Source organism: Heterodontus francisci, chromosome 24 (genome assembly GCF_036365525.1).
Source record: "Heterodontus francisci isolate sHetFra1 chromosome 24, sHetFra1.hap1, whole genome shotgun sequence".
Taxonomy (NCBI): Eukaryota; Metazoa; Chordata; class Chondrichthyes; order Heterodontiformes; family Heterodontidae; genus Heterodontus; species Heterodontus francisci.
Window position 1 is genome coordinate 61349831 of NC_090394.1, and position 23836 is coordinate 61373666.

Consider the following 23836-nt stretch of genomic DNA (forward strand, 5'->3'; position numbering starts at 1 on the left):
ATCACCCTGCAATGAAATTTGTCCCCGCTCGGTTCAGGTGCAACCCTTTCGGCCTGTACAGGTCCCATCTCCTCCAGAACTGGTCCCAGTGTCCCAGGAATCTAAAGCCCTCCCTCCTGCACCATTGTTCCAGCCACGCATTCATCTGCTCTATCCTCCTATTTCTGTGCTCACTTGCAAGTGGTACTGGGAGTAATCAGGAGATTACTACTTTTGAGGTCCTGCTTGCTAATTTCTTACCCAGCTCCCTAAACTCTTGACTGCAGGACCTCATCCCCCTTTTTACCTATGCCATTGGTACCAATGTGGACCATAGTGTTCTCTTCGAATATATATCCTCATGATTTTAATTGGGTTCAATTTCCCAGCACTCAGTTTACCACTGACTCCATTTTCATGACCATCTTTAAGCTAGAATTCCAGGTTGAGGACACATTCAGGCAATTTCAGGAGAAATATGTACCCTTCCAAAATTAATGGTGGCGTTAGCTTCAAATACCAAATTGTAATAGCTGTTCTGATTTCCTCTCCTTAAATAATTGGGTGAAAATGATGCATAATATTAAAGTTGGAATGTATTCATGTATCAATGTATATGTCCAGACTGGCCAAGAGAGTGTGGGAAAATGGCGCACTGACACGGAACACAAAAGTCCGAGTGTATCAGGCCTGTGTCCTCAGTACCTTGCTCTACGGCAGCGAGGCCTGGACAACGTATGCCAGCCAAGAGCGACGTCTCAATTCATTCCATCTTCGCTGCCTTCGGAGAATACTTGGCATCAGGTGGCAGGACTATATCTCCAACACAGAAGTCCTTGAAGCGGCCAACACCCCCAGCTTATACACACTACTGAGTCAGCGGCGCTTGAGATGGCTTGGCCATGTGAGCCGCATGGAAGATGGCAGGATCCCCAAAGACACATTGTACAGCGAGCTCGCCACTGGTATCAGACCCACCGGCCGTCCATGTCTCCGTTATAAAGACGTCTGCAAACGCGACATGAAATCGTGTGACATTGATCACAAGTCGTGGGAGTCAGTTGCCAGCATTCGCCAGAGCTGGCGGGCAGCCATAAAGACAGGGCTAAATTGTGGCGAGTCGAAGAGACTTAGTAGTTGGCAGGAAAAAAGACAGAGGCGCAAGGGGAGAGCCAACTGTGCAACAGCCCCAACAAACAAATTTCTCTGCAGCACCTGTGGAAGAGCCTGTCACTCCAGAATTGGCCTTTATAGCCACTCCAGGCGCTGCTTCACAAACCACTGACCACCTCCAGGCGCGTATCCATTGTCTCTCGAGATAAGGAGGCCCAAAAGAAAGATCAATGTATATACTGATCCTCAATGAGGAGACAAAGTTAAATTAATGGATTGAGGAGCCCAGTTAATTTAGTAGAAGTTCACTATTCCAAAATTCCGTTTATAATATCTATGGTTAGATGATGTATTTGGTGGTTTCAATATGATTTTTTACAGCTTCAACTAAAATGCGGAGTCTATCCTAAAATATTTGAGCCCACATAGTAATAGGGCATCACAACTCATTCAGAAGCAATCCAGGACCACTCTTAGTTTGCCATTTGAAGTTGAAGAAGGACACAAAAGGAAATCTTGTTTGTTTTTTCTTTATTACTTTTTTTTATCAGTAGAATATACTTAAAATTATTTGAACTTTAAAAGCCTTAAGTGTATATCTTCCAATGGGAGTCACTGAATAACTATCAAAAGTCATAGAGAGATACAGCACTGAAACAGGCCCTTTGGCGCACCAAGTCTGTGCTGACCAACAACTACCCATTTATACTAATCCTACATTAATCCCATATTCCCTACCACATCCCCACCATTCTCCTACCACCTACCTGGCCAATTTACCTATCAACCTGCAAGTCTTTGGCTGTGGGAGGATACCGGAGCACCAGACGGAAACCCATGCGGTCACAGGGAGAACTTGCAAACTCCGCCCTGTCATTTAGATACCAGGCTGAGGGGAACAGGAGCTGTGAGGCTGCAGTGCTAACCACTGCGTCACTGTGCCTGGATAAATATCAAGAGTGAAAGCCATGGCGGATGTCCTCCTTCTCCCTTTTAACCCAACATCACCAGCCTAGCTAGCTCCTTTCAAACCAGAGGCTGAATCTGAGGCCTTCCTGGTCCGTGTGGCACAGTCCATGCTGGACTGTGATCTTAGTGACAAAGACACCGGGGAAACAAAACAGGTTTATTGTTAACTCCGTTCACTTTTGTCTCTTTATTCCTCCTTTTCTCAAGACAATGGCTCGTGGCTGAGTACAGCTCCAAGGTGAGCAGCTGTCCTTTGGCATTGTATCTAATGACTTTGCTTTATACATGAGCCTGAAGAATGAGCACTGGCTCCATGGCTGATCCAAGCTAAATTCTGTTCTCACCTGATGTTTATACATGTGCATGTCTGGCAAGGGTCACTACATGGTGATAGCGAGCAGAGGTTCGAGGAAAGTTGTTTTCTTTTCTGCTCCTTGGTCCAGGGCTGCTAACGCCAGTTATGGCACCTCATTGTGACTCAGGATTAGCCACCTCAGCACCGATCAAAGATCAAACTTGGGAGAGGCACAGAAAGTAAACACTCCCCCCACAATAGGAGACAGGCAGTAACCCAGAACAGTTCTCAGAGGCATAGTACCGGCCACTGACAGAGCAGAACTGGTTGAAGTCAGGAAGCAGATCTCCAGTCCATGGTCTCAGCCAACGAGAGAAGTGGTGTAGGAAGATTACTAAAGAAGAAAAAAAAATGAGAACATTATTTCAACCATCTGAACTCCAAACCCATTTGGAAAATCACAATAAGTGAAATCCAACTGTTAAAAATTAGTTAATATGGGCGGCACAGTGACGCAGTGGTTAGCACTGCAGCCTCACAGCTCCAGCGACCCGGGTTCAATTCTGGGTACTGCCTGTGCGGAGTTTGCAAGTTCTCCCTGTGACCGCATGGGTTTCCAGCGGGTGCTCCGGTTTCCTCCCACAGCCAAAGACTTGCAGGTTGATAGGTAAATTGGCCATTATAAATTGCCCCTAGTATAGGTAGGTAGTAGGGGAAGGTGGGGATGTGGTAGGAGTATAGGATTAGTATAAATGGGTGGTTGATGGTTGGCACAGACTCGGTGGGCCGAAGGGCCTGTTTCAGTGCTGTATCTCTAAATAAATAAACAAAATAAATAAATCTAATTAAATTAGTGTCCAAAAGGTCAATTTACAGAGATAAATACAATTTAAACAAATAAAGGGGCTGAAGCATCTGAAGCTAGTTCTTAACTAGCAAAGCCTCTATTCGACAGTATCTTTTAGTGACAATAGCGATTGTTGGGTTTAGTCTGCTGCATTTTTGGGCCCAGATTCAGCACTTATCGACCAACATGTGCCCAAACCTGCAGGCTCGATGGAAATAGGTGCCTAGGCCTCGTCAGTATACTTGGCACGAGATGCCAACGCCTCCATTGGCAGCTCATCCAAGCAAAGGCATCAATATCAATTCACTTGCCTGGCCGACAGTGGCCTACAGGTAAGACCTGGGTGGGACGAGGGTTGGAGTGAGTTTCGGGGATGGGCGGGGGGTGGGGTGATTATGATACCTGGGGAGGCACAACACCGACCCTGCTCATCACTGACAAATAGGGAAAAGGGGTCCTTAAATGGGTGTTAAGCCCCTAATTTTTAAGGCATCCACTCAGCATGCCTAATAAAAGGGGGCAATGAGGTTAGCAACAGGACAATGCCTGCACAGATTGGGAGCATGGCTTCTCTCTGATAAAATTGATGTGCTTTGCATTAATTTTTACACCCGAAAAACTGGAGCAGCACATGCCAGTCTCTACCCCGATGTATTACTTGGATTGCTCGTTCACTTGTCACTTGGGTACAGAGGCAGAGTAATGCATTCTGGGTGATAGCTGCCATTGCTCCGGATAAATCTGATAATCTGATAACCACTTTGAATGCAGATTTGGTGATTAAATTTCTAATGCAGAGCACTGTAACTATGGCAACTCAAAGTCAAGCATTATGGTGCACATCCTGCAATTCCATGAGATTTCCTTGCCATCAAATGGACTGAAATAATGGAATACACCAAGTGCAGCAGGTACAGTAAAATATTTATGCAATACTGTCTGAGGGACAGAGCTTCAGTTCAGCTTGAGCAAGCTTCTGATTCTGAATTGGCTACACAAGCCCCAGTTACGCTTTGTGTCGAGGGATTCAAAAAGAACCATGTTCCTTTCTTATTGATTTTATGATCAAAGGTCAGTGAGGCAGATTAAATGTTAGAGAGCCTTTTTATTCATAATTAAATGCGGTCAGAAAAATTTCTTTCATACTGATATTATCCCCACTTTTAACAAGACAGCGTAGTGACAGATTAGCTGAATTGGATTAAACTCGATTGACATTCGATTATTGCTTCATGGCAGTACAATTAATCAAGAATCACCAATGCTATTTTGGGAGAAGGGGAGACAAGATTTCACTATCACAATAAACATGGTGATAGAACGGAATGAGATGCTCCTGGGCCGTTTGTAATTTCTGCAGCCTGGAGGACTCTGTGTTTCACGTGTAGTTAGAGTCTGAGAGGTTGTATCCCCTCATTTGTTATCTGAGGGGGCTGCTCCCCAATTTGTGGCTGCACTTCAGTTCCATGCTCCTGCTCTTTGGCCACCGGGTGAGGAAGAGAGCAGACAGATGAGAGAATGCTCCTGAGCTTGCCCAAGGTGGCTATCAACGGGTCCAGGCAGCGAGCAGTCAAGGTGGTCGTTTGGCCTGACTACCTGCCTCTCTTCTGTGGCCCTGTCCATGCCCGGGTGATCCTGGAGAGTGAGTGTGTGGTGTCCTCCCGTGTGCTTAACGTCTTCTGCAGCCTGTGGGCACCAGAGGAACTGGAGTGCATCCTCGCCCTCAGGAATGTTATCTTAATTAGATTTGTTAAGTTTCCTTGAAGTTTTGCTTTTCTTTTGTGACAGTTTATTAGTGGCGTTCCTTTAAAAAGGGAGCACTTACTACCTCTTAATTAGTTAAAACTTTTGAATGGTCCATATAACAGAGATAGAGCCAGATGAAGCTTGTGCAATGACAGTTTATTATAACAGCACGGGGAGCACAGAAACCAAGCTTAGACCGAAAGATGAATGTGAATTCAACATGGAGGGTAGTCAGGAAACCATAGTGAAGGAGGACGGTAATATAAAGCAAAATACTGCAGATGCTAGAAATCTGAAATAAAAACAGAAAGTGCTTGAAGGTCACAGACCTGAAACGTTAACTCTGTTTCCCTCTCCACAGATGCAGCCAGACTTGCTGAGTATTTCCTGCACTTTCTGTTATTATTTAAGGAGGACAGTAAGCTTTATATTATCTGGAAAAATTATACATTAGGAAAGCTGATTCAGTGTATGGAGAAAAACACAAGAATGATGATTACATAAAGAGATTAATAGAGTATATTTGAATCAATCCTAAAACAAAGGGCGGCACAGTGGCGCAGTGAGGGCAGCACAGTGGCACAGTGGTTAGCACCGCAGCCTCACAGCTCCAGGGACCCGGGTTCGATTCTGGGTACTGCCTGTGTGGAGTTTGCAAGTTCTCCCTGTGTCTGCGTGGGTTTTCCCTGGGTGCTCCGGTTTCCTCCCACAGCCAAAGACTTGCAGGTGATAGGTAAATTGGCCATTGTAGATTGCCCCTAGTGTAGGTAGGTGATAGGGAATAAGGGATTACTGTAGGGTTAGTATAAATGGGTGGTTGTTGGTCGGCACAGACTCAGTGGGCCGAAGGGCCTGTTTCAGTGCTGTACCTCTAAATAAAAAAAAAATAAACTTGGAATATGTAAGGCAGAATCAGAATACAAACGTCACTGGAGGTTATTTACACCGAGGTCTGGTTCTTACTTCTGATCAGCCTAATATCACACAACAGAAGTGGAACCTCTGGCAATTAGTGACCACAATATCATTTGTACTTCAGCTTATCTTAAAATCAGCACCAGAAATTACCAGGATAGAATCCCTCAAAAAGAAAACCTCAAAGGAATAACAGATGAACGCAGAGAAATTAGCAGAAAAGTATTGCTGAAGAGGAGCTTAATTGAGAAGAGACAGGATACTTTTAAAACTATAGTGCCGCCCATGCAGGATAACTAAATACCCAAGAAGAAGAATTGTAAACAAAATAAGCAAAGTCTAAGATGGCTGTATAAGTAATAAAAGTAGGAAAAAGGAAGAAACAGATTATGTAAAGTAGAAAGGCAGAAGTGAATTATGAGAGGAATGTAGTAATTTGATGAAACAAATTGCGCAGATATTAGAGATGGCACAAAGAATTAAGAGGCTACAGGAGTTAACAACAACAACTTGTATATATATAGCACCTTTAACATAATAAAACGTCCCAAGGCACTTCACGGGGGCATTATAAAACCAAAAATGACACCAAGATTGTAAGCAGTCTGGTTCGGCCGCAGACAGTCGCCAGGGAGAGAGATAATGTCAATCGCTAGGGAGCAGAGTTTGTGGCAGAGACTGAAGATAGTGAATTCAGATTTCCCAATATTTAATTCAAGGAAATTTCTGTTCATCCCAATACTGAATGTTGGATAAGCAGTCTGGCAATTTAGAAACAGTGGATAGGTCATGACAGGTGTTGGTGAGATAGAGCTGGGTGTTGTCAGCATACATGTGGAAACCTAAGTGGTGATGCTGCCAAGGGGCAGCAAGTAGATGCGGAATAGGAGGGGCCAAGGTTCAAACAGACTTCCAACTTGGAAAAATACCTACACAAGTACAAAATGTTCACACCAATTTTCACCATCAAGAAATCCATTCAAATCATTTTGGTTTGAGCATATCACCTGCAGGATACTGAAAATGTAGCAATGCTGAGGTCAGAGTGTTCAAGACGATCAATATTTTGCCTTTCAAAAAATGTCGGCCTTTTCAACTGAATCAGCCTGATCTGCAAGTGAGGTAATAAATCTGTGTACCATTGTCTATGGTCAAAAAAGGAACGGTTGGTTGCTGGGACTGAAAGTAGCCTAATATTGTGTCTGTATTTAAATTGGGTTAGAAATATGACTTGGGTTACCATAAGCTCATTAACTTTGCATTGGTTACAGGTAAAGCAATGGAAACTATTTTTCAATGCTCTGTTTCAATGACTTTGCCACAATTGTCTAAAACAGAAGGATCAGATAAATAATAAGAACAATAAGGCACAAGTATTCCGAGGTTATGCTGACTCCAGAAGCATAGTTAGATCTATTTTGGAGTCTGTGTTCAATGTTGATCACCACAACACAAAAAGAACCTACAAACATTAAAAAGGATGCAGAGAAGAGTGACCTTGAGTATATGAGCTATGAAGAAGGATTAGAGACTTCTTTGCTGTAAAGTCCAGACAAAAGGTTACAGGGACCAGAATGAAATATGTAAAATATTAAACGGTATGGGTAGAATAAACTCTTACTTCAGAATAAATCGGGACCGGGTTATTAAAGTATATTAGTTCGAAATAGTTTACAAACAGATATTGGGGAGAATTTCTTAACTCAAAAATTATAAATGTTTGAAATAATCTTCCAGGCAACTGGATGCTACGAGAGTTACAAATGCGAGCTGTCTCACATCTGGTTTTATGTAGATATTGTTTCTCTGTGATCACTAACTAGTGACTCAGTTCAGTTGAAAAGGCCGACATTTTTTGAAAGGCAAAATATTGATCGCCTTGAACAATCTGACCTCAGCAATGCTACATTTTCAGTATCCTGCAGGTGATATGCTCAAATCAAAATGATTTGAATGGATTTCTTGATGGTGCAAGTTGGTGTGAACATTTTGTACTTGTGGAGGTATTTTTCCAAGTTGGAAGTCTGTTTGAACCTTTTTTTAAAAAACAGTGTTGATACTTAAACCCGTGTTAGTTTTTGGCATAGAAAAGGCTTTTTTTTTTATTTAAAAAAGGTGGTTCTGTTGAAATGCTTACCCTGAATTGCTTTACCAGCAGTAGAAGAGAATATAAAAAAGGACTTGCAAAAAAAAAACGCAAGGAACGGAAGTTTTAAAACAAAACACAGAAGTGAAGATTTGAAAAATGCGAGTGGGTCGTTTTCGAGAGGAAGATTGAAAAATTCCTTCCTGCTACATGTTGACCGAGATTGTCCCAACTGCACTGACTTAGGGGAATGGTCATTGCCTTTAGCCATCTTTAACTGTTCTGCTTGATCAGGAATTGATTGAGAAAAGGTGGTTTGATTTCAGTGTGAATTGAATTTAATTATATGTTCCGAGAGCTAGACAAGTCAAGGGTCCTCTGCTCTCAGACCATGTACACTTAACTTCTCATTCACTGGTCATACAATCATCCTCATGGTGCCTACAGTTCATTGACGGTACTGTCTTCAAAGGAAAATAAGTATCAGAGTTTTGAATTTCTCAATGCTCAGCAGCTCTGGCAAGGATAAATTGCTGTGTGTGGCCACTAGGTCTCGTACCCTGTAAGAAATGGTTGACTAAGGAGACCAAAGAACAAGAGCACAATGCTAGATTAACCCTTTGTATACTGTTTCCAGTTCTCCCATGCCAGGAACTCCTCAATTAGCATCATACATGCTTTTTTTTTGTCTTGCTGCTTTGAATCATATTTTTAAAGTAAATAAATGTTGCCGGTAGCTTAGACTGTACAAAGTGTTCTGGTTTTGTGATATTTTCTGTCATCTGATTTGAGAAGAGATAAGATAGCCATGCAATAAGCAATGCATTGGAGTTAATTGTCAGACGTGGCCTACAGTGCTCATATTTCAGTTCAAAGGCAATGTGGTCTGTTTATGGAGGCAGTAATTCAGTTATTTGTACAAGTAAACTGTGTTGGGGGGAGGGGCGAAGCCTAAACTGCAATAGAGTCATTAATACTCTCAGTAATACTCTCCTAGATAGCTTGTCAATGTCCGTACTTTATTGTATGGAAAATCACGGGTTTTAACCCATAATCTATCACTCTATTTTACTTCAAGTAAAGTTTTTAACTGCTACTGGATTACTCTAACTTTACTTAACAATCAATTTGTCACACTACTGGCATATCAAATGCTTTTACTTCCTTATCTCACTGTGCATCTAGCTTTTCAGAGTCCCAGCCAGAGACATCAGGAGACATGAAGAGAAAGGTTAACTTAATCTTGCTACATGCAGTCAGGTTTCAGGCCAGTTGTTCTTGGACCCTGTTATTTCAGTTAATTTAGCCAATTTGTCTAATGATTCCAATTACATTGAATTAGTTCCTCAAATAATAGTGTCCTGTGTGTAAAATGGATCTGGCCTGGAAAATTTGTATCTGCACTTACATTATCAAAGAATAATGAATGCCCAGTGATCAAACATTGTTGACATTTATTGTTTCTGGGATTCTGTGCCACACAGACTCCCGTTCCTGTAAAAAGCAAAATACCGCAGATGCAGAAAGTCTGAGACAAAGGGAAAAAGCTGGAGGTATAGTGAATCTGTCAGTATCTGGGAGAGAATGCACAGTGCATAGCCTTCATCAGAACTGAGACTGATATAATCAAAAGAGGGAGGGAGAACTATTTATATATAACAAATACAGAAGGATAGCATTAGTGGGACGAAATAACACATCATCTCAGTTAAACAATGAACAGAAGCATTGAAGAATGGAGGATGTTAAGGACACAACTAACATGTGAATAGCTAAGGAAGTAATGGTGGCTGGGGTTGGAGATACTTCTTCTCTGTTGACCTGTTCTGTCTCATTTTGGAACCGATGTTTTGGCTGTCCTTTAATATCAGCATCTATGTCACTTTAAAACCTGTTTTGATTTCATACTTGACCTCGAGGAGTCCCAGGTTTTCCATAGCTGGACATTTTTCGAAGGCTTCTCACTTCTTCAGTCAAAATGGATTGAGTCTGATTGGACAAATTCCTGCAGGTTTCGTCACATGACCTCCTGGCCCATCCAATCGATCAGACTTTCTTTCCAATATCTGATTCTTTTATAACTGGTAAACAAAAATGTACAAAGAGAATGATAAAATCACACAATTCTTTTCAGATGCCTATGTTTTTTTTCTGGGTTACTCGCAGCAGTATTCAGGAGATTGACCTTTAACTCTTGGTGACTCCAGGCTAATCCTGGAAGGTCGGCAACCCCACTGTGTAATTGTTGAATAAAATGTTCTTACTTCTAAGAGACTGGAGGCTGAATTTTCAGGCTTCCCTGCCCTCTACAAAGTCAGGAATGGAGGCTGGGAAGCGGGGGCCAAAAATACCAGCGCCGGCTGGCATGTCAGGTTCAGGGCACTGTGCCCAGCACCAGCAATGTTCACCAGACGAGGCAGAGGGTGGGGCAGGGATCCCACTCTCCTCCTGATTGAAGCCAGTTATAAAGCTTATAAGAGCTTGTTGGAGGGGGAGGGTGAAATATTTAAAGGGCCGCACAGGTTTCAGGAGCTGTCAGTTTCTGATCAACTGAAGGGAGGTGGGTACAGAGTGGGGAGCCCGTCATGGCAGCCCCATAAGAGGGTCAGCAGGACAAAGGGGGACTCGAAATATGGTACGGCAGTGCCCTTGGCGCTGAGCAGGTGGTGGGGAGAGTGGGCACTCAGTTCTTCTTCTTTGGCCTCCTTATCTCGAGAGACAATGGGTAAGCGCCTGGAGGTGGTCAGTGGTGTGTGGAGCAGCGCCTGGAGTGGCTATAAAGGCCAATTCTAGAGTGACAGGCTCTTCCACAGGTGCTGCAGATAAAATTGGTTGTCAGGGCTGTTACACAGTTGGCTCTCCCCTTGCGCCTCTTTCTTTTTTCCTGCCAACTGCTAAGTCTCTTCGACTCGCCACACTTTAGCCCCGCCTTTATGGCTGCCCGCCAGCTCTGACGAACGCTGGCAACTGACTCCCATGACTTGTGATCAATGTCACAGGACTTCATTGCGCATTTGCAGACGTCTTTAAAGCGGAGACATGGACGGCCGGTGGGTCTGATACCAGTGGCGAGCTCGCTGTACAATGTGTCTTTGGGGATCCTGTCATCTTCCATGCGGCTCACATGGCCAAGCCATCTCAAGCGCCGCTGACTCAGTAGTGTGTATAAGCTGGGGATGTTGGCCGTCTTGAGGACTTCTGTGTTGGAGATACAGTCCTGCCACCTGATGCCAAGTATTCTCCGGAGACAGCGAAGATGGAATGAATTGAGACGTCGCTCTTGGCTGACATACGTTGTCCAGGCCTCGCTGCCATAGAGCAAGGTACTGAGGACACAGGCTTGATACACTCGGACTTTTGTGTTCCGTGTCAGTGCGCCATTTTCCCACACTCTCATGGCCAGTCTGGACATAGCAGTGGAAGCCTTTCCCATGCGCTTGTTGATTTCTGCATCTAGAGACAGGTTACTGGTGATAGTTGAGCCTAGGTAGGTGAACTCTTGAACCACTTCCAGAGCGTGGTCGCCAATATTGATGGGTCGAGCATTTCTGACGTCCTGTCCCATGATGTTCGTTTTCTTGAGGCTGATGGTTAGGCCAAATTCGTTGCAGGCAGCCGCAAACCTGTCGATGAGACTCTGCAGACACTCTTCAGTGTGAGATGTTAAAACAGCATCATCAGCAAAGAGGAGTTCCCTGATGAGGACTTTCCATACTTTGGACTTCGCTCTCAGACGGGCAAGGTTGAACAACCTGCCCCCTGATCTTGTGTGGAGGAAAATTCCTTCTTCTGAAGACTTGAACGCATGTGAGAGCAGCAGTGAGAAGAAAATCCCAAACAGTGTAGGTGCGAGAACACAGCCCTGTTTCACACCACTCAGGATAGGAAAGGGGTCTGATGAGGTGCCGCTATGCTGAATTGTGCCTTTCATATTGTCATGGAATGAGGTGATGATACTTTGTAGCTTTGGTGGACATCCGATCTTTTCTAGTAGTCTGAAGAGACCACGTCTGCTGACGAGGTCAAAGGCTTTGGTGAGATCAATGAAAGCAACGTAGAGGGGCATCTGTTGTTCGCGGCATTTCTCCTGTATCTGACGAAGGGAGAACAGCATGTCAATGGTCGATCTCTCTGCTCGAAAGCCACACTGTGCCTCAGGGTAGACACGCTCGGCCAGCTTCGTGAGCTTGTTTCGAGCGACTCAAGCAAAGTCTTTCCCCACTATGCTGAGCAGGGAGATTCCACGGTAGTTGTTGCAGTCACCGCGGTCACCTTTGTTTTTATAGAGGGTGATGATATTGGCATCGCGCATGTCATGAGATACTGCTCCCTCATCCCAGCACAGGCAAAGCAGTTCATGTAGTGCTGAGAGTATAGCAGGCTTGACACTCTTGATTATTTCAGGGGTAATGCCGTCCTTTCCAGGGGCTTTTCCGCTGACTAGAGAATCAATGGCATCACTGAGTTTCGATTTTGTTGGCTGTACGTCCAGCTCATCCATGACTGGTAGAGGCTGGGCTGCATTGAGGGCAGTCTCAGTGACAACATTCTCCCTGGAGTACAGTTCTAGGTAGTGCTCAACCCAGCGGTCCATTTGCTTGCGTTGGTCAGTGATTATGTCCCCTGATTTAGATTTGAGGGGGGCGATCTTCTTGATGGTTGGCCCAAAAGCTCTCTTAATGCCATCATACATTCCTCTGATGTTTCCGGTGTCTGAGGCCAGCTGAATATGACCGCATAGGTGTTGCCAGTAGTCATTTGCGCAGCGCCTGGCGCTGAGCAGGTGGTGGGGAGAGTGGGCACTCAGTGCTCGGGCATTAAATGGGGTCATCACCTTCCTGACATTGTGGGGGCAAAGGAGACGGGGCAAGGCTGCCAAGGAGAATTGGGCAGCCACCTCCCAGAAGGAAGACTGCAGCAGACAATGGGGGCACAACTGTCAGATTTTAGGCCCAGCGGCGATGAGGGTAACACCCTCCATGGGAGAGGCAGAACCCTGAGCAGTAAGACAGCACAGGAGAGGAAAGAGGGGCAGGAAGGCAACAGAAGCCATAACGTCAACACAGGATCTACTGGCAAAGATGGAGCTATCTGGAGATGGCCGATACCCAGTGCCGCAGGAGACTGTGACCCTCCAGGCAGGTGGTCACAGAGATCTGTGACCTTGTCGTTGAAGACCTCGCACCTCACAGCCCTGGTCGCTATGCCCTGACAGTGGCCATCAAAGTTACTGTGGCCTTGAACTTCTTCAGTTCTGGCTCCTTCCAAGTATCAACTGGGGACCTCAGTTGCATCTCACAAATGGCAGCACATTACTGCATCTCACAGGTCACTGAAGTCACCTTTGCCAGGGCTGGGCAGTACATTCATTTCACAACAGAGTGCATTGGGATTTGCCGCCATCTTTCGATTCCCCAGGTGAAGGGCATCATCGATTGCACCCATGTGGCCATAAAGGCACTCATTTACAGGCCTGTTATATTCATCAACAGGAAGGGCTTCCACTCCCTCAACACCCCACTGGTCTGTGACCACAACAAGAGCTTCCTCCATGTGTGCGCTCGCTTTCCTGGCAGCTGCCATAATTCCTTCATCCTCTGCCAGTCCAGGCTGCCTCAGATCTTCACTCCAACCCCCAAATTGCATGGATGGATCTGAATGGACAAGGGAAATCCCTTGAAGAGATGGCAACTGACCCCTGTATGGGAGCCTCAGACAGAGGCACAGAAGCGATATAGCCAATGCCACTTGTTCAGTCAGACAACCATTCAGCAGGCCATTAGTTTTCTGAAGATGCGATTCTAGTGCCTGGACCAGTAGGGTGGCACCTTCCAATACCTCCTGCAAGGGTCTTGGTCATTGTGGTAGTTTGCAGCGCTCTCCATAATATGGCCCTCCAGAGAGGTGTGGACCTTGAGGATGATGAGGCCCTGGAATGAGACAGCTCATCTGGAGAGGAGCAGGAGGTGAGGGAGGAGGAGGAAGCAGAGGTGGAGGGAGATGATGCTGAACAGAGAGGCACCCCTGCTGCATGACGAGGTGGCCTCTTCTTGCCACCGTCCAGAAGAAGACCTCCCTCCTCTCCCTCATGGCCTCCAACATTAGATCCAGGTCAGTATCGATGAAGCGAGGAGCTGTAGAAGCCTGCTACCCGACCCGACCCAACGGGACCTGACGACATGTGTCGGGTTCGGATCGGGTCGGACCCAGCTTCAGGGTCTGGCTTTCAGGCTCGGCTCGGGTCGGGCCGAGTCCAGGTCGAGTCGGCTCGGGGCGGGCCAGACACATGTAGTAAGTGCTCTGCTGGTAAGTATTGATATTAAAAAAACTTACCTGAGCTGGGAGTCTTGGAAGAAACTGAGTCTGCACAGTGAGCGAGTGATGTCACTGTGATATCATCATCCATGCGCTGCAGCTTCCTGGAGGTTCGGTGTCAGGAAGGTAAGTAAAGGGATGGTCGGGTTGGGTTGGATCGAGTCTGGGCGGGTTTGGATCGGGTCGGGCTCGGGGAAAAATCGGAGGGACTCAAGCCGGGTGGGGCTCGGGTCCGCTGTGGTTCAGTTGGGTTTGGGTCGGGTTCTTTTTCCCGAACTGAGCAGGCCTCTAAGGGGCTGCCCTGCCCTGGGTGCCAGCCCTCTGGCTGTCCTATGACATCTTGCTTCCCTCTGGTGCAGTGGAAGGTTTTGGCACAAAACACAGATCTCCCTCAGGACAACCAGCAGCCTCAGTGATGGCTGCTGTGGGGTCTAAATCAGTCCCACACTTCAGCTAATCCATCTCCGTTCCCACGCCCACTGGCTCTAATTGGACAGGGAACCCATCTCCATAACAATTAAAGGCTCACCCCTGTGAAAATCTTAACGTTAATCAGGCTCTCACCGGAGGCGGGTTTCTGACTCGAAAACAAACCCTACTCCTGATTCCCGCCTCTGTCGTGAAAATTCAGCCCTGGATACAGCCTTGTAGGCAGCTGTGCTTTAAAAGGAAAGCACCGACTCCTTTGCACCTGACAGCGACGATGCTGTGCAGAGCTATCAGGGAAGACTGTTCTGCAAGAGTTTGAACTAAGAAATGACATGTGTTTTGTTTGGCATGTGGAATGGATGGCAGTAACATTTCCAGCCCTGGTCACCAACTGAAAGCTAAAATTTGTTTCCTTAACGAGTGCAGCTTGAGCTTTGCTGTGTTCACAGTAATCCAATAGTAAAACCGTGCAGGTACTGGATCAAAGATTGAGCCCCTGTGCCTGCTCCATATCAAAGAATACTTTGAGAATCCTGAGATTCTGCACGTCCTTTCACTGATTGCAACATTAAAAAGTTCACCTTTTCAGGAGGTAGTTTAACTGGAGCTTTGCAAAGCAAGTGAGACGTGATGTTCCGTTTCCTCTTTTTTTTTATAAACACAGGTGGTAACCGACAAAATTTCATCTTGCAAACAGCAATATCCTTTGACATTATTATGATGACATTTTGTGTTTTGTTGCTAATAATTACTGGCACTACGATGTGACTGATCTACGGTGAAGCCCTCGCGCAGTCACGGTTTTCAAGTTGTACAGAAATGTCTCATTTCCTTCGGATTGCAGGATGTTAGAACATAGAACAGTACAGCACAGTACAGGCCCTTCGGCCCACGATGTTGTGCCGAACCTTTAACCTACTCTAAGATCAAACTAACTACTTACCTGTCATTCTACTATCATCCATGTGCCTATCCAAGAGTCGCTTAAATGCCCCTAATGTATCTGCTTCTACTACCACCGCTGGCAGCGCATTCCACGCACCCACCACTCTCTGTGTAAAGAACCTACCTCTGACATCTCCCCGAAACCTTCCTCCAATCACCTTAAAATTATGCCCCCTGGTGATAGCCCTTTCCACCCTGGGAAAAAGTCTCTGACTATCCACTCTATCTATGCCTCTCATCATCTTGTACCCCTCTATCAAGTCACCTCTCATCCTTCTTCGCTCCGATGAGAAAAGCCCTAGCTCCCTCAATCTTTCTTCGTAGGACATGCCCTCCAGTCCAGGCAGCATCCTGGTAAATCTCCTCTGCACCCTCTCTAAAGCTTCCACATCCTTTAATCTTCTAAATTCCAGGGAATACGACCCTAATTCGTAATTTAATCCTTGGAGTCCAGGTATTATTCCAGTAAAACTATGCTGCAGCCCTCTGAAGCCAATATATCCTTCCTAAGATTGGTGCTGACAGAGTATGCCCATTGTTAACACGATGGACTTTGTGCTGAGTTTTAGAGCAACCAGATTCTAGTCATTCCTCAGAACTCCTCAGTGCAACACATTTCCTATAGTTATAACTTCCTATTGTTACCACCGCACTGAAGAATCAGTCAAAACGAATCAGAGTCTGGTTTCTTTACAGTTCATTGAACGACAAGTTTGATGTCGATTGGATGCAGTTTTCATGTTGCACTATTTCCATATAACTCCAGTATAAGGCAGTAGTTCTCAGTGCAATTTATCTTACTAAAAGCAGTATGACACCCCCTCAGGGAGGTCATCTTGCAGTTGGGCACCAACTGCGGTATAGCTATATCCTGTGCAAAGCAACCTTAAAACAAAAAGAAAGAAAAGTTCTCCAGAAAATCAGCTAACCTGCATGTTGTTAGAGTTAACTGCTGTGTGAATCGGGGATATAAATTGGTGTTGTTGACTCGGACCATTTTAAATCAGATAACAGTGTCAATATTGGAGACCACCTTCAATTTTAGCAGCTCGACAAAAGTCATTGACTTGGGGCCTCAGCCCTTCCACTGTTATCACCAGCTGGATATTTCCATTCAGTACTGGTTGGAATTTTCCCAGCCGCGTGGAGGTGACTTTGGAGGCGGGCGGGCCGTGGAAATTCTGGCTGGAATTTTTTTTGGGCGGGTGGCCCCATCCACTGGCCGAAAGGTCAGTGGCAAGCTCGCTTTCACTGGGCCTGGGGAGCCAGACTGGGAGTTTTTTGCTCCCCAGACGCTTAATTGGTCTTGGGCGGGACTTCCACCTCCTTGAGGCAGGAGGTCCCACTTAATGGAGCTGCCAGCCAATCAGTGGGCCGGCAGCTCTTACTACAAGCGGCACCACCAGCAGCAGTGCCATGCTGAGACTACACCTGGCCATCGGAGGCAAGAGAAAGGACGGCCCCGGAACTAAGGTAAGTTTTTAGGGCCTCGCTGGAGACAATCGGCCACTTAAGGGCCTTGATTGGCCTGGGGCAGATGGGCTGTTTCTTACCGCTGCTGCCCCACGTAAAATTGCAGCAGGGGCGGGAGGAGGTTGGGAAAGGCCCCCCACCTCCCACTCAATTTTATGCCCTCCCCACCACCAGCCCACTCATTTGTGGGGCATAAAATTCCAGCCTCTGAAATGCAAGTATCAGGCTGCCTCCCCAATGTGCTTCCCACCTCCATGCACTTTTACCGTAGTTGGGCTCCCAGCGGCAATGGCTACCTGCCCGGCAGCGACAGGAAGTCAATTCAGACAAGTAAATGTATAATTAGCCCCTATTTCACCAATGCAATGAATTTTTCCAAATGCCGCATGGGTCCCACGCTGTGTCAGGAGATCATCAGCTCAGAGGAGGCAAAATCACAGCGGGGAGTCATCGTTGCCTACAACTTACAAGGCGTTGAGGATAATGAAGGAGCAAAAGGTCAAGGCTCAGGGCAGAGCTGAATGAATGAACAAATTAATCAGAACCAAATAGGACAGAAGATTAACATATATAAATCTTGGAGGGGGAAAGCTGAAGGTCTTCACTGGGACGAATACAGAGCACACAGAAACATGATAAAAGGATGAACAGAGGTTCAAAGTGGGACCAGTAAAAACTATAACTGGAGGTATAAAACAGAATAGTAAGTTCGTATTTCAGTATTACAACAGTAAAAGATGGGTGAAGAGATGCAAACAAAGTAGAATCTGAAGATGAGCCCGAGATAGTTTGTATAATAAAAGATTTCTTTCCGAGTGAATACGATGAGAAAATATCAAGCACCATACTCTCCCTCCTACTCCAAGTAGAACTGACTGCAGCATAAATTTGCTAGAGGCCTGAGACAGAGTTAAAAGGGTTCAAAACAAATAATTCTCCATGACTAAGTTACTTCTAAGTGAATAGTGAGAGAGCCAATGGGGCAGATGTGTGAAGCAATGATGTTCATTTTTGAGGGAGTCATTCATCACTGGGGTGAGGGTACACTATACAGGCTAAATATAATACTCCCAATAGCACTGCCAACCCAGTCCCATGCCCGCTGTCCCTAACTGAACAGTGAATACAGAGGCAGCCTGTTAATTGGTCATCTCCCATAAGATTGCGCCAGAGGGCACACCACCGACACAAGTGGGGTCAGGATCCGGAAATGCCCAAGAACTTTATAAATCCAGAAGGTTTCAGGCGCTATGTACCCTCTGCATTTGGTAACATTTGCACCCAGTAGCATAGGAATCAAGTGCTCTGGATTTCAAAATGAAGAATCCGACAGTTGAGATGGCTGGTCGTGTATTTCAAATATGATGAGCAACACTTTCAAAGAGATTTAAACTGCTTTCCAAATTCTTTTGCCAACTGTGTTTAAATTCTTTCAGTCTGGTTTTCATTCCAGTTCGCTGCAGTGTGATCAGGTTAATTTTGTTCAACAACAGCAAATACAACTTTTATTTATATAGCAGCTTTAATGTAAAAAAAATTACAAGAGTTTTATCAAACAGATACTGAGAATCATAAAGCGCTATTAGGGCAGACGACCAAAAGCTTGGTCAAAGAGGTCAAAGAGGTAGGTTTTAAGGGGCATCATAAAGGAGGAGAGAGAGAGGTAGAGTAGCAGAGAGGTTTAGGGAGGGAATTCCAGAGCTTAGGCCCTAGGCAGCAGAAGGCATTGTCACCAATGGTGGAGCAAAGAAAATCGATAATGCCCAAGGGGCCAGGATTGAAGAAATGCAGAAATCTCAGCGGGTTGTAAGACTGGAGAAGGTGACAGAGAGAGGTTGGGGGTGAGGCTATGGAGGGATTTGAAAACAAAGATGAGAATTTTAAAATTGAAGCGTTGTTTAACCAGGAGCCAACATAGGTCAGTGAGCGCAAGGGTGAGGGTTAACAGGACTTGGTGCGAGCTAAGGCACAAGCAGCAGAGTTTTAGGTGACCTCACGTCTATGGAGGGTAGACCATGGGAGGTTGGCCAGGTGTACATTGGAATAATCAAGTCTCGAGGTAAAAAATGGCATGGATGAGAATTTTAGCAGCAGATGAGCTGAGGCAGGGTCAGAGTTGAGTCATGTCACCTTAAGATGCATCACCAAAGCCCCCCAGTAAATACTGGCCACCCAGCAAATGCCACACAACAGATCCATTGGTCAGATGCAAAATAATTTTCCGTCACAGCATGAAATAAATCTTCTTTACCTATGGATATTGCGGTACCAACTTCCCTTTGTTTACTGAAGTATGATCCCCACTCACATCTGGTTCAAGTATGAGCAGCTTTGTGTTCTTCACTTCTCTCAACAGTTGTTTTATTAAAAAAGTCCAGCTCGGATTAATTTTTGTGAACTGGATTTTCACTTAGGAGATAATCCTCTCGAGCATTATTTCCACAATATTTCCTCTGCCCACTTAAAGAGATCAGCTGCTTGTGTCCTTTTTCAGTTGTGCACTATATTTATCTTTGCAGATCAATAAGAACTCTAAGGCTACCAACTGATGTCAAGGTCAGGTATCTATTCAGGGCACCTGGAGTGCTAACTAGGCTGAAATACAAGAGGAATCCCATGTGTTGTCACTTGGAAATGTTATTCGTCTCCAGGCAGTGTCAACAACTCCAGGTTCTACGGTTCCTGTGCAGCGCAAATATTTTTGGAGTGTAAGAGTCTTTTCAAAATTAATGTGTGCCTAAAAAGATTTGCAGTACCTCTCCTATCTAACTACCCTTGTGCTCTCAGTGTGTTCAGCGTTTCAGCTCAAATTAATTTTGGATAACTGTTCTATATTTAATTACCTAAATATTGGCAATGACACTAGAACAGCCAATGCCTTGTATAACTTATCATCGTCAGATTATTCACATTGAGGGAATCTATCTGATCCCTAAGGGCAGCAGGGGAGATTTCCGCTTCAAGAGGTACAGATCAGGGTTATAAAGGGGTGGTTTAAGAATGAGAGCAATTGAATCAATATGCAAGGAAACATAGTTGCTAATATTCCACCTCCTCATCTATGCTATAGTGGGATATGTGTTACACTGAATTCTCCGTACAGTGTTTCCCTCCATTACAACAGTGATTACACTTCAGAAGTACTCTTAACACTTTGGGATATCCTGACATTGTGCAGTCGCTCTGTAATTGTAAGTTCTTTCATTGATAGCAACATTAAAAAATTCACCTTTTCAGTAGGGATACATGTAGTCAAACTAGAGTTTTGCGAAGTGAGTGAGATGTAATGTTCCTTTTCCTCTGTTTTTATAAACAGAGGCGGTAACTCACAAAATGTCATCTTGCAAAGGGCAATATCCTTTGACATTTGTAATGAGATTTCCTGTTTTGCTATTACAAATTACTGGCACTACGATGTGACTGATCTATGGCAAAGACCTCACGCTCTCACAGTTTTCACATTGAACAGAAATGTCTCATTTCCTTCAGATTGCAGTATGTGTTGTATGTCTGCTTGCATAACTGAAACATGGGTGTTAAATTAACTTTGGTTTCATTCCCGCTAAGCAGCAGAAACTTCGCCATTTTTAAAATAAATTTGTATTAAATCTCTATGTGGTGGTTGCAATACTCCAAAGAAGGATTACTTCATTTGCACTTGTACCAAATATCAACTATGGTATGGGCAGCTAATACAACCTGTTTCATAGAAATGGTGAAAGTCTAAACATATCTGGAACTATATAAGATTCTAGAATAATGTCCTCATCAAACTTCAAACTTTGAGAAAACAGAAGGCATGAAATGACATTCTGACTAGCAACAAGGAGTGTAGGGAAACGAGGACTGGATAGATGCCAGAAATATGGCTCACATTTAAACCTATTTTCTGCATCAGCCTGTCATAGCTTGTGTATGTGCACGCAAGCTACAGAAGGTAGCTTACACTCTGCATCTTCCCAGATGGACTAACTGAGAAAGATACTGTGATTTGAGATGGATCAATTATACTTCAGACATTGCCTTGCTTGCATTTTTAGCAGGAACATTAGGATTTCAGTGCAAGTGGCAGTCATCTTTTTGCAGTGCTTACATATCAGTAACAATGCTGTGCTATACAAACGGTTGGCTTTGCTTCTTGCCTAAGCTTAATCTATTCGTGAAGATAGTGATGATGTGGATGAACTGTGCTAATATCTAGAGGAATTAAACATCCATAAGAACTGTCACGTGGGCTGACTGTTTTAAAGCTTAAGCTGTGTGTTGGTCCCTTCCCCCCTACCCCCCCCCCCCCCCCACTTCCTCCGAGGCAAAGTGGATATGAGGAAAGTAATGAATGCGTGTGTCGCAGGAAGAGGAATCTGAACGAGATGCCAACCTTCTCAGTCCTCTACAAGGGAGCTGTGATCATTAGCAGGTAATAGATGGGAATCTACTTAATTGTCCATTGCCTTTAATGTCGAGTTATCATTTGAAATCAGTGCACACGACGTCTACAATTTTGACAGCACAATCATGGAATAGATTAACGCTGCTGAGGGCTTCAGCAATCTTGCTGCAATTTAACCTGTGTTTGAACTCAATCAATGGTTCTTATTTGCCATTTTTTCTTGTTCCGATGCTTCGGGTTGGAATAAATCCGTGAAATTTGAAACACAGATCTTTTGTTTATTTTAAGCTAATAGTTTTTGTTACATTGTTTGGGACAAATTGGAAATGTCACATGGCTTTGCGTAGTGCAAGATGTGGGGAACTGATACCCACAACAAGCAACATGGGGATCTACACTAAAACAGCAGTATATTTCATCTGCTGGAACGACCCATGGCAGGAGGTAACTATTAAAGAGGCAATTCTTGTGAGTGAATTCTGGGGGTTATTTTGATGAAAGGGTGAAAACAGGTGTTAAATGGGTTCTGTGCTATTAAGATATGCCTGTCTGAAAGTCTGGTTTTAGAATGCAGTTTTGGTCCTAGTTGCTGATTATCATAATGTGAATTTGCCTGGAGGTGTTAAACAGCCACCTGCATGTTTAACATTCAAGCACTGATTAGACATGATTTTCATGGAGCAGTATGTGTGGGCTCCTCACATCCACTTCCATTGAAGGTGTGGCGTATGCTGGCTGGCACACTGTGGCATGTTTCAGGATGGCTCAGGGACCAGGTGACAGGGTGCACAGGTTCTCGGAGGTCCAAAGGAGGTGGACTGTCCGATACCCATAGGGAGGGGAAGGAAACCACCTTGCTCATCTGTCCTTCTCTCCTGCAGACCAAGGGGGGGGGGGGGTGGCCCTGGCAAGATGCCCATGACCAAGCACTCCCTTTCTCCTGGTGATACCTACAAGGTGTCCAATTAGGTAGAGTAGCACTGCACACACTCTTATTTCAGGTGAAGTCCTCAGAAAATTTCAAGAATAAATGCTAAGAGCATTAATGAAGTCTTGACAAAGTTTCCCAGAAAGTCTCTCAATGAGTTTCAAAAGTCCTCTTCAAATCTCCAGCAGCAAGTGAAAGGTGAAACCTTTAAGTTGTGCGAAAAATTTTCATCAACGACTTGTTTAGTCTGAATCAGCCAGTCGCTGTTAGGAGAGGGTGTTAGCTCCAGTGCTAACCATCAAAATTCCATGTGGCTTCCTTAATGAGCACCAGTAAACAATTTAAGTGTCAATCAATCCCTTAACAATCCTCCGAGCAGTGGTTCCGAATACAAGCTTTACTTCCTTTATCAAGATCGTGTCCTGTGCTAAAAGTGGGCCAGACTGACATTTCAGCTTAAGAACCCACCTTGGTCACCGTCGGAGGTTCTTTAGTGCCGAAAGGCATATGGGGAAAATGGCCCCCTCTGTACTTACATTTCCCCAGGTTCCCCTACCCTTACCCCTCCTGCCATGTAACTTTCCCTGATGGAGAGGTGCCTTATTTTTCCAAAATATACTTTATTCATAAAAATCTGTAAAAAATGCATTACAAAACAGTTCAAAACAGCACCAAGTTGACAAGAGAAAGAGTGCAAAGGAGATCAGTTTCCTTCAATACAGGAGTGAGTTGCCTCACAACCCTTCCATTTCATTTTAGATGATATGTACTTTTTGCAACAAACCCATATTTTCTGGATACAGCCCGAGGGGTTTTCCATGGATCCAGCCCCTCAGTTCAGCTTGACGGGGGTACGTTACACTGTGGCTTTCCCCATTGAGCCTTTGCAGCAGCTGGGCCAAGTTTCAGTGCATCCCTAAGCAGGTAGTCCTGGACCTTGGAATGTGCCAGTCTGCAACACTCGGTCGTGGACAACTCTTTGCGCTGGAAGACCAGAAAGTTTCAGGCAGACTAAAGAGCATCTTTCACTGAATTGATAGTCCTCCAGCAGCAGTTGATGTTTATCTTGGTGTGCATCCCTGGGAACAGCCCGTAGAGCACAGACTCCTGTGTTACAGAGCTGCTTGGGATGAACCTCGACAAAAACCACTGCATCTCTTTCCACACCTGCTTTGCAAAAGACACATTCCAGAAGGAGGTGGGCAAAAGTCTCTTCCCCACCACAGCCACCTCGAGGGCATTATGCGGAGGGGGTGAGACTCCAGGCATGCAGGAAGGATCTGACGGGGAAGGCCCTTCTCACCACCAGCCAAGCTACATCTTGGTGCTTGTTTAAAAGTTCTGGTGATGAGGCATTCTGCCAAATGACTTTGGCAGTCTGCTCGGGGAACCATCTGACAGGATCC

At 45.0% G+C, this 23836-nt stretch overlaps 1 protein-coding gene across 2 annotated transcripts in view; it reads left to right on the forward strand.

Moving 5' to 3' along the window:
- The first annotated feature begins 21474 nt into the window (after positions 1-21474).
- The window catches only part of si:dkeyp-72e1.9 (syntaxin-binding protein 4), a 108589-nt gene continuing 106227 nt past the window's right edge, over positions 21475-23836 (forward strand). For both annotated transcript variants that reach the window (XM_068056372.1, XM_068056373.1), the window contains exon 1: positions 21475-21529. In XM_068056372.1, the coding sequence (XP_067912473.1) occupies positions 21483-21529 (47 nt within the window). In that variant the 5' untranslated portion in view covers positions 21475-21482. The remainder of the gene's footprint in view (positions 21530-23836) is intronic.